General features: G+C 43.1%; 1 protein-coding gene across 1 annotated transcript in view; it reads left to right on the top strand.

Annotated features, from left to right (window-relative positions):
- The window catches only part of LOC121097791 (c-Maf inducing protein), a 138,890-nt gene that overhangs the window by 106,010 nt on the left and 18,557 nt on the right, over positions 1–14,323 (top strand). Inside the window, exons 6-10 of the mRNA XM_040615099.1 lie at positions 91–153; positions 1,519–1,599; positions 5,024–5,127; positions 5,704–5,808; positions 7,023–7,376. Coding sequence (XP_040471033.1) covers positions 91–153; positions 1,519–1,599; positions 5,024–5,127; positions 5,704–5,808; positions 7,023–7,376 — 707 coding nt within the window. The remainder of the gene's footprint in view (positions 1–90; positions 154–1,518; positions 1,600–5,023; positions 5,128–5,703; positions 5,809–7,022; positions 7,377–14,323) is intronic.

Here is a 14,323-nt window from a genome sequence, read left to right as displayed (position 1 = left end):
TTCCCCAAGAAAAATATTTCCCTGCAAAATGCTTAGTTTAGTTGCAGTTCTCTAATTGAATTTTCTTTCTTTCTTTCTTTCTTTTTAAAGGCAATTGCACCTTTGCTGGAAAACAACCATCCTCCTCCTGACCTCTGTGAATTCTTTTGCAAGGTATCACACAACAGCTTTGCTTTCTGAAATCTCATCGTTGTATATGAGCTTAGTTCTTTGAGGGGGTTGTTGGTTTTTTCTTTAACCTGACTAGTTAACACCACCATTATGATAAATAGATCCATATCCTTAGTACATCAGACTGCATAGTCTTGATACTCTGTGAGAATTAAATTCTTCAGAATCCCACACCTCAGCCTGAGTGCAAGAGATGTCCTACTGCATTTTCTGTTTAGCTAATACAAAAATCACTGATTCAGGGAATTGGTAATGTGATGCATAGCGTAGCCCTGATGTATTGTGTCATTGGGTAATGGCAGTGGAAAGATCATGAGGACCCATCCCCTTTTCTGGTAAATACATGCTTGTGCTGCATTTTGCATCCTTTCCATAAACTTCTTAAGTACTTCGGATTGCAGAGCTTCTGGATATCTAAATACTACTTTTCCTCTAGGCCTGTTTGTGTTTCAGTTTCAAGTCTGCTTAAATTTGCTTATTGATGACTGGGTATACGTTTGTCAAACATTCTCGATGCAGCTTATAATTCCCATCCAGAGTTACTCATCCGCAGCTTCTTCCTACACAATTCCAGTTTCAGAAACTCCTTTGACTGTTGCATTTGTATGAGCCAGGCTTAGGGTCATATCCAGCCTTGGACTCAAGGCACTTTTATTCCTGGGTTTTTTCGCCTTTGGTCTGCATCAGAGGTGGGCACCCAATTATGTTTAAGTGTGTAGTTGCAGGAAGGGAAGCAGGTTATGGACTTTTCCTCTTAAGAACTGAAGTGGACAAGACTAATGGCTGACATACCTTAAAAATTGTCCCTGCCTTCAGTGGAGGGTTGGACCAGGTGACTTCCAGAGGTCCTTCCCAACCTAAATTACCCTGACTGATACATTATGATTGTATTTTTTGGCCTGTGATTGGAGAGTGTCTTGTTGGTACCCTCTGAGATCCACCACAGGTTTTTAGCCTGGATCCCAGGGAAAGAAGGTTTGTGCCATTACGCTGCCTGTGTCTACACATCTTTTTGTTCCCAACCCCTTCACGTTTAAGAATGTTGGCAAGTTTCAACCAAATTTGACAAAAGGGGTAGAAGTCCCCAAGACAGTACATTCCAATGAGTTTTGTGAAGAATAGGCAGTAGGGAAAGGAACTCCTATAGTTCACGAGATCCCGTGGTCATCTTCTAAGAGATGCCATAGGAGAGAGAGCAGTGTTAATGAGTGCCTTGACCCCAGGAAAGATTAATGTAGCCCTTGGATCTTGTTAATCTTGGGGTAATCCATGCATGGGATGTGAAGCCAGAGGAGACCCATCTTCACAATTTCTGCAGCTCCCAAAATGACTTGTTGCTCCTTACAGCACTGCCGAGAGCGCCCGCGGTCCATGGTTGTGATCGAAGTGTTCACACCGGTGGTACAGAGGATTCTCAAACACAACATGGTGAGTGCACGTGTTTACGGGAGCTTGGGCAGTTCGGAGGAGTTTTACTGTGATACCTTTCGTAATGAGCAGCTGCTCTATTGCCTGTGACGAACAAAGCACTGTGACATCTAAATCTAACCCCCCAAACTGTGAATGCTGCACGTGATTTTGTGTTGCTTTATAAATGCAGAACTAATAAGCATTCAGTGGGACTTTCAAAAGCATCCAAGCAAAGCCATGATTTGAGGAGTGTTTCTTTTGGCGTCATTGACAGTATACGCAGCTCCAGCTCTCTCCCACCTGGCTCTTGGCTCTTTATTTACTCCCTGCATGCCATCCTTGTAGTAATAGTAGTTTAAAATCAATTAAATAACAAAATCAGCGTAGGGACTTTGTTGATTTTGAGCCAAGGCCCTCCACATTTTTTCTTTTTAACACACCCCAGTTCTCTGGATTTTCATTTTTCTTTAGACTTATGTCCAATGTGTTCTTAGGTTTCCTGAGTTTCCTTATGCTTTTCTGCTGTTCTTCTTCCTTCTTGTTCCAAGAATTGTGTACTCTGTCATTTTTATGATTGTTCTCTTCCAGGCTTTCTCTCTTCTCATTGCCAGTAAATTCCTTGCTAGTGTTTGAAATAAATGCCAGGTAACTGCCCTGCTAGCTTTGCTCTCTCCACCCTGTATACCCGATTTTCCTCTCCTAATTCTGAAGATATTCCTACATGATCCATATTCCTTTCCTAAGAGAGGTCTGGGTGTTTACCAGCCCCCCATCCTTTGTGGCATTAAAGTTTCCTGCCATGGTTTTAAAGTTACATGAAGAAATTTTACTTCACAATACTGTGGCAAGGAGTAACAAATAAATAAAATATTGTAAGGCAGTTGATTTAGCTGTGATCTCAAGGATTAATCTCATACCTCTGCAAATACACAGTCAACTTCTTTTCACTAACTGATAGAATTTTAGAGACCATCCAGTGTCGTGCTGTGTATAGCATGAACCCAGCAGAAAACAGTTAATATTTCTTATTTTTACAACAGTATTATGATTTAACTCCTTGAGTTTACAGAACTAGGTAGAAAGCTCAAGATAGCAAAAAGGTCATATTCCTGGCTCTGTGCCTGCACTCCACAGACATGTAAACATTTTTGAATATTCTGTAGAGTTCAATTAAATATTCTGTAAATGTTATTCTTGGATTCCGGACTGATTTTTCTTTTATTTTTTTTTTAAGCATTCTGAGCTCTTGAGGGGTCTCAAATAAAATCTAAATGCATAGTGTAATGCTTGTATTTGGTTAGCTTCAGAGAATTGGGTATATTTACCATACTTAACATTTGCACGTTGAAAATCAACATGTCTGTACCGCAGTGTGTAGTCAGAGAATTTACGGTGTCATATATTAATTGGAGTGGATTTGGGCACTTTACTGCTCTCCGGGGACTTCCGTACTGAATAGTTTTTTAGAGAATATGTGTGTGTGTGTGTGCGTGCCCATGTAAATAAAGTTGTCCTTTAGGGGAACGGTATTGTTGGCAGTAAATTCCATAACCTCAGGAGGCCCTATGCAATTCCGTGTACTTGGAGCGGGAGACCTGGCTTTCTGTTACCACCTTTGCTGCTAATTTGCTCTGTGGTCTTTCCTAAGTTCATGACGGATGTTGTTCCACAGTTTCCCACCTATAAAATGGGGAAAGAGTGCTTCATTTATGTATCATTTTGAAATCTGAAAAGCACAAGGATAGCTTTTTGTCTTGCTGATAATTTTGCTGATACTTACCAGTTACGAGCAGGACTGGAGGCTGTTGTATTCCGAGTTGTTTGGGGAGTGCTCGGACACCTCTCAGTACCTTTGGATTTCAGCTGTTCGTAGGCTCAGCCCAAATGTTTGGATATAAGCACTATTAGGGTTATATGTTTGGGGTTTTTTTTTGAGCAAACAATGCAGTATATATTGTTCTGTAGCTAGTATGGTGACAAGGCATCATATTATATTTAGAGAGACTTTATTTTAGAGTGGTCAGCACTGACATCCTCTTTATGATCTATTGGACTTTTGTTCTAACTTCAGCTAGGGCATCTACAGGGGTTGAAAACTTTCATCAACAAATTGCAGCTGCAAAAGCTATCTTGCAAGGAGTGTTTGTGAAAGTAAATGGCACCAAATGATATATGAAGCGCACACGGTCTTTATGCCTTGAACCAAGTGTATTTGCACCTGCCAGGAGGAGTTGTTAGAAGTTTAATGATTTTAAGTGCAATGCCAACCGTGGAGGCACCCACAGTCCCCTTTCTGGGTGAAGTTACCAGGTAGCCATTCCATACTAGCAAAGGGTAATGCTTAGACTTGAAGGAGATGTTGTTCTGCTTAGGCTTGTATTCACATTTTTGGTAATTTTCTTCAGCTGTAAAACCTATGAGATGTTAATATAGGTTGTGCTATACAAGTGCCTGAAACCAGATTAAGAAAGATAAGGTTTCAGTGCTTTGGGAGTGTATCTCCTCTTTTACAGATCACTACTCTGTTACCACATGTGGCATTTTGTAAAAATTTCAGCTGCCATATATTTTCTCAGGATGACTCTTCTTTCACCGCTGGCTGCTCGAGGGACCACTGGGAGGGCTTGTTTGTCCTCAGTGGGCCATGGTCGCTGCTTGGAAATTTAGCTCTGTAGTTCTGTAACACCTGCAGAATAAGGTTACACCTGTGTCAATGTGAAGAAATGTGCTGAGGAACAACACTCACCAGACAGCAGATTTTAGTCCTTTCACATCTAAAAATAGCAGGTGATGTGATGAGATGCAGGATTTCAGTTAGCAGATGCCTTTCTGACTGCAGGATTTGAAAAGCGTGACTGTTGAGCTCACCTGTTACTGGAGCAAAATCCCTGGAGAAAGAACTGATCTCTAGTTTTATACTTGACCACTTATTGATCGCATGTCAAAAAGATTGTCTCTAAAACCAGAATAGATATGATGTCAAACACAGAAGTAAAAAGATTTGAGTTGTATTTCTAAAAAAACTGGGGATTTTTATATATTTATATATATATATATATATATAAAAGCAAACTCTTTACCAGTACTTCTCAAAAAGTGGTAAAAAAGCCTCCACATGAGTGGAAGCAAAAATGCAAAACAAGAAGAATTGCATTTAAAAATAAAGGTGCGAAGTGAAGTGTAAAAAAGAAATGTAAGTGTAGGTAGGAATGTTTTTGTTTCATTAAACACATCTTTTGTTTCAAGGTGGGTATGAGGGAGATGGGAGAAATGGAAAGCATTAGCGGGAAGAACATTATTTCAGCACACAGTGATATGCTGTCAGCATAATAACCAAGTGAATTCAGTTGTGTGTGAGTTGATTTCTTTTGAAAACCCACAGTTCCAACGTACGTTGCAGGCATGTTTCACCATCCTCACTGAGTCTCTTCCTTTCCGACAGGATTTTGGGAAGTGCCCTCGGTTGCGGCTGTTTACTCAGGAGTATATTCTGGCTTTGAATGAGCTGAATGCTGGAATGGAGGTGGTGAAGAAGTTTATTCATAGGTTAGTTATATTTAATTTATGGTGTATTTCCAGTCCTGTGTACATGCTTTGCTGTGTTACTTCTCCCAGCCCTGCTCATCTCTTTAGTGGCTGTTATGAGTAGCTGGTGCTTTGTGGCACTGACAAACAGCTAATAAATTAGAAGAGTCCATGAGGCAATCTTGCTGAAGTATCTTTTTTTTTTTAAAAAAAAAAAAATTAATTCTCAAATATGGCTTGGGTTTTCTGCCTAGTTATGTGCTGGAAACAAATGGACTTCGCTGTGTGGACATTCTTTTTATACCTTTAGACTTAGAGCCTCTACAGAGATTCCCATTAACTTTAGCCCACATAATGCTCAGTCATGTGTGAGATTTTGAGGTGACTGCAGATATACCATATAAAAATAAATAAATAAATAAATTCAGCTTAGCCTTGTTCATAAATGGGGTCATTGGGGAGGGATTTACAGGGTCAAAATCACTCTGTTATGGCCCTTCTGAAGATTGCCCAAGGCTGTCACCCCATTTTGTCTTGATTGTTTTAGCCCACAGAAATCTTCCTCGCAATGATACCATCTTGTTTTTTGTTTTTCAGCATGCATGGTCCAACTGGACAATGCCCCCATCCCAGGGTCCTGCCAAATCTTGTAGCTGTCTGCTTAGCAGCCATTTATTCGTGTTACGAGGAATTTATCAACAGGTCAGTATGAATTCCCAGCTGACCGCGTTACTCACTTCCAAACCCATGGCATCTGTAAACGGGATTGGTGTGAGCATAGGTGTGGGTACGTGGGAGCGTGTCTTGGTTCTCACTCCGCTCGTTGTTAGCGTTATGTGATGGGAATTCTGGTAAATTACATACGTGTTTTTGTAGGTATGTGGTTATATTTGTTACACTCTGTGTGCTGGAAAACCTGAAAGATGCTGAACTTTCATTCACTTGTGCTCACGGCGGCATGTTTTCAGGCACTGGGCATGGCGATCTCTCGTTGCACATCTTTGGCTCCCATGCTTGAAAACGGGGGCAGTGCTGGTGATGCAAGGAGCGTGACAGTTCCCGGTACAGAAGTACTGCAAGCTGCAGTAACTTCCAGAATGATCTTGGCCACTCTTGAACTATTCTCTAAGGCAGACTGCAGCTGTAACCAGCCTCTTAAGGCCAGCAGAAGATGAGTGCCCCACAAGAGTCTCCGGGAATTAAGCGCTGCCCAGGGCAGTGTCTATTTTGCTCCCTTTCTGCTCCATGAAGTGTGTGTTACACCTAAAGCAAAGGGAAGGGTCAGATCTTGAAGAAGTTGTGTGTAAATCCCTATGTAGCTCCAGCTTCGAACCCGAGCTGGTTTCACAATGCTGTCTCCGTTATTGTGGAAAATTTGATTCCTGACTTTCCGCAAAATAGATGCCACAGTTCTTGACACACGAGCCAGTTTCCAGTAGACACTGAGGGTTCCCCTCGGCTGTGTTTCCTGTTTGTTTATGCCTATCTGACTTTCCTCATGGTAGAGCACGGACAGGGGCTGCTTAGTGTCCAACAAAAATTCCAGACGCGAGGACTGCAGACAAATGTCTGGGCATGTACTGTAGCCAGATACATACTTGGGCATGGATTCTGTTACAGCTTTGCACAACTTGGATGGGAAAGTTCACCTTTATACTAAACTGGCATGTCAATTAGAGTAATGAAAAGCTTGAATATTTGTAGAATAGAGGCTGCGGAACAGTCCTATTGGAGCCTTTTAATGTTTTTAATTGATTTCAGTAATCCAATTACACAAAAGAAAGCAATCCGGTGGGCTGGGGTGAAATGAAGTGAGAAATTACAAAAGATCTTGGCTTCTCAGTGTTGCACTCTCTCTCCTGCTGTCTGCTGTTATGTCTGTCTATTGAAATTATTTGTTTATTTTTAAAATTCAGTCGAGATAATTCTCCAAGCCTGAAGGAAATTCGGAATGGCTGCCAGCAGCAGTGTGACCGAAAGCCTAATCTCCCTCTCCGCCTCCTTCATACAAGTCCTGACCTGGTCTCTCAAGAGGCCACCTTGACTGAATCCCGTCTCAAACCGGTTATTGTCACATCGAATGAGATCCATGTGGAAGTGGAGCGCAACAACACCACTAATCAGAAGATGACAGCCAACGTTGACAATGACAGCGAGCCCAACCTGATTGACTGCTTGATGGTCAGTCCTACCTGCAGCACCATGAGCATTGAGCTGAGTGCCCAGGCAGACAGGATCCTTGGCTGTTATGTTGAAATACTCAAAATGCTGTGAGTAACTATTTTAAGCAGCTTTTTGAACGATGTAATCTTAACAATGGGGGGCTCTTCCCACAGGCCTGTCATCTTCAACATCTGTGGCCAGCAAGCACATGGTTATAAATCTAACTTCAGCTCTAGAGAGTCCAGCCTTTGAAAGAGACATCTGGCACTGCCAATATGTTCTAAAAATAGCATTAGGAAGATGAAAACAGAAAGCTTATTTGAACAGTGAGCCTCAGGCATATTACAGAAGATGGGATGTTGTTGCCAGTGGTTTCTGTTTTGTTCTTGCCCACCAAAAAAAAAAAAATAAATATCCCATTTGCCCCCTCCAGGGCTCTCGGGATTGCCCCAGATAGAGCTAGAAAAGACTGTGCTCAGTGCCTGTGCAGTGATAGGCAGCGCTGCTCCCCTGGCTTCCGCAGGAGTTGGATGAGGTCCGTGTCTTTCACTTAGGGTTCTCCCTTCACATGTTTGTAAAAGTTTTATGGCTTGTTCAGATTTACTTGTATTAGAGTGGAGCCTCTATTTGTCAAGCAGTTGCTTTGGTACAGCGGACCTGTATTAGTGAACAAATGCTCAAGCAGCCTTTACACAACAGTGGCTCTGTGGTTTCCTGGGAGGCGAATCCTCTGAATATCTTCAAGAGGAATGTAAAATAAAAAGTTCTCCAGGAAAAGCTTGGTTTTCTCCTGGATAAATACATGAAAAGGAGTAACGCAGAAGGTGGATTGGAGAATGGAAGCTAGTAATAGAAGTGTAGTAGAACAACCCAAAACAACTTTGTTGACTTGACAGTTGCTGAGTTGCAGTATGTCTTTGGGGAAACTGTTATATTTCTACATTAATTATTGTTAAAAAAATTAAGGCTTAATGAAGTAATAGTTGAGTTTTTTAGAATATAAGACACAGTGGGTGAAATTTGGACTCTGCTGTAGACCATGAGCATGTGACTACACTGAAGTCAAATGCAAACCTGGGTGTACACTCTCGAGGAATTAAATGAAGTCCAACTGCTGTGATAGAGGATTTTGTGAAAGTTTTGTCCCGCATTTTCTTTTTTTTTTTTCAAAATACATAGTGCCAATTCTCAACATAATTACTTCATTTGCTGCAGAGCTGACTTGCAGATACATACATAAGCACACACTCAGAACTGGGGATCGGACAGGCGATTCAAAGAAACTTGTCCTATTAGATTCTTGAGCAGAAATGCTGAAAGCTAATTTTTTCTTTGCCCCCACCCTGTCCCACCCTAGCCTCTTCTGCCTTTAAAAATGTTTTCAATTAAAAAAGCACAGCATCTGACTTTTAGCTTCATCTGGTGGCTTCTAAGTCCTCACGCACCCAGGTGCTACGTTGAACATATTGTGTATTCATTCCCATCCCCTTGACTCTAGAGGTTTTCCCTAAGCACTGTGAACTGTCTCAGTCCTGATGCTCACTTGGATGCTGACTCACGAAGCACTGATGGTTTTGGTTTCATCATGCAGTTGACACACACTTTTATAAACAAATTCACAAATGGGCATGTTCTTCATCACAGTCTCTCTACATTTTAAGCATTTGATGTGCCAGGTCTCAATTCCTGTATAATTGCCTACACAAAGACCTCCATACCTTAAAATAACAGATTTTTGTGATGTGTTTGCTGTCTTTTTAATAATCAAGCTCTTCAATAGCAACAGTGAAAATGGGAATCTGTTGTTATTGTGCAGGTTGTATGTGTGCACAGAGCAGCTTTGTGCCCTTTTTCAGCTTGTACAAAGTGATTCTGAAGGGTGAAACCCACAGAGTGTGTGTTGTGAAGGACCAGGAATGCTACAACATTGGTGCAGCTCTCCTCAGGTTGCCTTGCCAGGGTCCACACCCTGCTTGAGAAATCACAACCTGTGAGAATATAGGACAGTTTCTAAGGCAGAGCCATGGCTGGTATATATTGTAGCTCCACTGCAACCCTTCCATTCCTGTTCATCTCTTGTGGGGTTTTTTTGGACCTGAAAGCATTAATGCAGAAATGAGTTCTGATTCTGCCACTGGCTTACTAGGAGGTTTTAGCTAAGTCACTTCTTTTTATGCCTCGGTTTCCTGATCCATAAAATAGAGGTAAAGATTTTGAATGTTGTTTTTTAAACTCTGAAACCAGTGATGGAAAAGCATTGTAGAAGAGCTAGTAATTAACAAAAATGCAAAATAATGCTCTTGTGATGCCGATTCCTTGCATCCTCAAAGTGTTCTTGAACAGAGGGTTTCTGATGCACTGAACACTGATACTGTACTTTGAAAAATGGAGAATATGAAGAAAGAGAGTTACAGAACATGCCAGTAGGAAGAAAATAATAATTAAAAAACAACTGCTATCCAGGAGCTGAGATCTCAGCGGGCAGTCACTAAAACAATGTTCTTATTAATAAGAGTGGTAAGCCAAACATAAACAAGTTGCTTAGCATTGAATTTAGTTGTTCTTTTAGGTGTCTGACTCAATATCATCATCAAGACAAGAGAGTCACCAACAATGATATCTTTTTTACATGATTAATTTAGAGCAGCAGGGAGTAATTTATTTAGGCAGATTTTAATTATTGAAAGTCTGGCAAATAAGAATTCTCAACAGTATCTTCAGCAGAGGACATTTTATTGTTCGCTTAACTCCTACACAATACTTACATTTTAGGGAAAAAAGGCCCTTCTAATATTGATAAAAATGTAACAACAATTACAGAATAATCACAGTAATACCTCACTTTTTGCACAGAAGGCTAAACGTGCAGATTTGAAGGTTCATCTGTGTGGCTGTTATCACAGCACCAAGAACCTCTTTAACCCTTTTTTCTAAGGTAGTTGAGTAACAGAACCCAACTATTGTGTACTAAAGGAAAACAGAAAATCGTGTGTTAAAGGTGTTGGCAGATGACCCAAAGTCTGGGTGGATTTTAAAGGAGACACGGTCTCTAGTGGAACATGGTATTTTTGTCTTGCACTCAGAAGCGGATCAGACTTCTGTGTCAATATTCTCTAATGCATTCTGGACTCTGATCGTGTTATTGATGCCAGTCAGTGCTTCCTGAATGCTACAAGTCTTAAACTGGAAAATGCACTAAATTAATTGAAGTCTCTCTGTTCATCATATTAAATTAGCGCCTCTGAGAGCTGCTTAGCGTTGTCCAGCTCCTACTTGCATGTTAATGTTTCCAGGCGTTAGGGAATTTCTTGCACAGCCAAACTTGTAGTAAAAGGGGCTTGTTTGCAGTAAAAGGGGCTGCGTGGCCTCTTCCTTGCACTGGGTCACTTCAAAGTCTGCCTGTCACCTGAAGGACCCTGCTGATTCCCCTGGCAACACCCAGCCTATGGGGAGAACACCTTAACTGCGCCTTTAGTGAAATCTGGATCAACAAATAGTAAACTAAACTGGCTGCGAGAATGGACACCTCTTAGGGGAGGCTGTGGCCGTGATGATGATGTGTCATAAGCTGTCACCCTTCATCTGTGTTATTTTGTGTTTCTGTGGCTGCCTGTAGTGGCGAGGGTCCTTCCAGATGCCCAGACACTTGTATCCCCTCTGGGCCTGTGTGGCCAGGTGGACTCAGCCCCTTCGGGCAACCTGGCATCGCTGTCTCCTGATGCTGCCACGCCAGCGGTGAGCAGCCAGGGCAGGACCTTTCCAGGGTTGTTCAATGGTGCTAATTTTTCTTCTTTTGAAAAAACCAAACAAGCCCAGCTCAGAAGAAGGCTGAACGTGAGCAGACACCTCACGGTATGGCAGACAGCAGGTTTGTGCTTTGTATGACAGGGGGTCTGGTGGGGCTTTTCTCAGTCTGCCCTGGAGCCCTGAGCTCCAGCTCGTGTCATGCAGTTGAGTGGGGCTGGACCCAGAGCCAGGGAGAGAAGGGGTAAGGTCCGCCTTTGGGGGGCTTGCTCAGCTTAGTATTTTCTGATAACAGAGGAGTGACCTGAAACATTTTTGGTCCCGTCTGGCTGCTCAATCCGGAGATTCAGTCTGCTTCCAAGTAGTTGCTCCTTGTTTCTTACTATCCTCTAAAACCAGAGGACTCGGTGTTTGCAGTCTCTCGGTGATAAGACCGACAGCTTTCCAAATGCAAGCGCCCACTGGAGCTTCCCCTGCCTTCTCTGCATTCCCCAATAGGTCAGTGGCATGCTCTGAATATCCCAAGTGGATTCTCTTATGTCATGTTTATCAGGGTTGCCCTGGGCTGCTAGTATGTTTTGGATTGTTTGTGCCGCACATGACATATGGGCAGGTTTTCATTTTGGTGAAAGGTGATCCCGGGGAAGGAAAATGTATTATGTTGGCAGGCCAGTAGCGACGATGGCCCAACGGCAAAGTCACCGCAGCCAGGGATTATTTAATTATTATGGCTGGTCAGTGTTCTGGCCCGTCCCCTAGAAGGGTTTCGGGGTAAGGAAAGCTGTGTGCAGCGGCAGGTTACTGCTCCGACAGTTTTCACCTGCTCGGCACCCTGACCTCCAGCCGAGCACCCATCCCAGCAACCCACAAACCAGGCTGCAGGTTGACTGCCGTGCTCCTCACCTAAAGCTGCAAATCCTGCAAAAATCAGAGCCTGTGAGTACGTCGGGGAGTCTTTCTCCCCCTCTGCTTTTATAAGGCCAGCCCTGGGATTTAAGCAGTGTGGCAAGCGCTCAGCCCAGCACCCTTTGAAGAGCTCGGAAGGGATTTTGTCACAGGTGCTCTCCCGAGCTCTGCCTGTAGCTCTGTGCTCCCTCCTGCTCCTGGCACGGCCTCTTTGTCTGGCTCACTGCGGTGGCTGCTAACTGCAGCCAGAACTCATCTATCTCCCTTTCTTTCTCTGCTTCAGACACTTCTGTCTTGTGTTAGTGCTTTGAATGGACCGGAAAAAAAAAGAAAAAAGCAACTGTCTGAAATGAGAGTGCAGATGAGATGAGCACAGACAGAAGAAAAATGTTTTTGAAAAGGGAATAGGTGGGAGGAGGAGAAACACCGTAGGCTTTTAATAAGTAGTTTAGTTTTATTCTTGTGCTGTGTTTGTTTCATGTTTCCTAGCTCAGATTGAAGGGATTACAGGCTGTGTAGATTTTATGTTCAGGTCCCACTCATGTGACCAAACTCTATATACTTCATAGGAGACAGTTTTCTTTCTTTCTTACCCTCTTAGGAAACAGGCGATGGTTTATTCTCGGTGCCCTCTCACAGACCTGCTCTGCAAATGGATGCGGTATGTAACTCCCGGCTTCAAGAAGAGTCAGGGAGTGATACTGTCCAATTCTGTCTGCAGTTTCACTTGGTCTTAGTTTTTTTTCTTCCTCGTGCAATTTCCTTTGAAGATCAGCCATGAAAAATTTAGCATTCAGGCTGCACCCAGAGGCTGCTTGCGAGAAGTGGGGCTGTGATGTAGAGGCTTGGTCCCAGCAGTGATCCCAAGAGGATGGCACTGCAGGACTGCCTGCTGCCGGGGCTGTAAACGCTAGCAGGAGGAGCACGCAACATCTCGAGCAGAGAGGTGGATGCCTTAGTGGAAGTGTGATGCCAGCTCAAAGCCGGACTATGTTCTTAGACCTCACAAACATAGTGAAACCCGGGCTGTGTGGATCAGAGACCTCTGACACTTCTCATGGCTGCAGCTGTAGATACGTTGCATTGTTTGCCTCCTACAGAGACCTGGTAGGTAAACAAGCACCTTTCAGATGAATCTGAACACAGGGCGGCGTTCTGTGTTGCTGACCCCTTCAGTTTGTCTGTAGGTCAAAACCAACAACTAGTCTTGTAGAGAACCTTAATTAATCAAAGCTTTCTTAAAAGAACCCAGAGAGCTCATCTTGGAGGTGCTGTGTCAGAGGTTTCCTTGACTTCAGTTTACATGACAAGCTCCATCCTCAGGTGTTTCATGATGCTCACTTTATACAGACAAAGTGGAAAACCAGCCCTTTGTAATGAAGTCTTGCTTCATGTCTTGCTGTTCAGAGGCACTAAACAAAATCGGTCATCTCTACGTATTTGTTTGGTGGCTAAGCAGGTAAGGGGATTTTGTCTCTGGGAAGAACCTTGTGGATGCGTGGTCCCAACGTGCTCTACCTGCGATGCACTCGTGCTCGCTTTAGGTTAGTGTAACACCCCCTATCTCAGAGTGGCTCCTAATTACAACCAGAGAACAGGATTTCTAATGGAGGAGAAAATTAGGCTCAATGGCTTCTATTGCAACTGGCATGGGCATGAGGTGCTCTTTTTGGGTTAGTGTAGCTTCACGGGTGCTATGCTTTGTGCCTCAAGTGCTAAAGATAACAAGAGGTAAATGATCAAGTTGTATTTATTAGGGGACATCACCAAGACGCTTAAATGGGTTTTGTTCAGTACTTTGAAGAGAACCAGCGCTGAGTTTTTTGCCACCTCGGTTGCTGACCTGCCTGCCTTTAAGCCCCAGCCTTGTCTCTAAGTGCTTTTATGTTGTTTGACAACTGCAGGCGGGGAAGGAGACACCTCCCTGAACTCAACACAGCGTGGTGGGTCCTGGCCTCTTGGTAGGGGGATTTCAGGAAATTACTGGAAAGCCACGCTAGGGTTCTCTGGTAATGCACCGATGGAAGGGGCAGGACTACTCGCTCAAGTTGCCAACTGAAATTGTAGGCTTTTGTTTTTGTGTTGGGTTGCACCTGGCGTAGGAGGGAAAAGTGTCTGTAACGAACTTGGGACTTCTGCGCAGCAGTGTGGAAGAAGAGCTACAAACTCACCTCCAGTGCTTTTGCATGGCATTCATCTGGTTTTTCATATGTTAAGCTACTATCAGGTCACAGTTGTTCTTGTGGATTGGTTACTTGCATGAAATACTATATACTTTTGTAACCTGAACTCACACTACTCTTGGGCAGGTGATAACTGCCTTCTTGGTTGATCTTCACATCATGATTATCCCTTCAATTAGCATTTCTCTGCATGTTGCTTCTTAAGAATACTCTACCAATGC

The sequence above is a fragment of the Falco naumanni genome, chromosome 15, assembly GCF_017639655.2.
Source record: "Falco naumanni isolate bFalNau1 chromosome 15, bFalNau1.pat, whole genome shotgun sequence".
In the NCBI taxonomy this organism is placed as follows: domain Eukaryota; kingdom Metazoa; phylum Chordata; class Aves; order Falconiformes; family Falconidae; genus Falco; species Falco naumanni.
The sequence above is the reverse complement of the archived record's forward strand: the minus strand, read 5'-3'. Positions and strand labels throughout refer to the sequence as shown.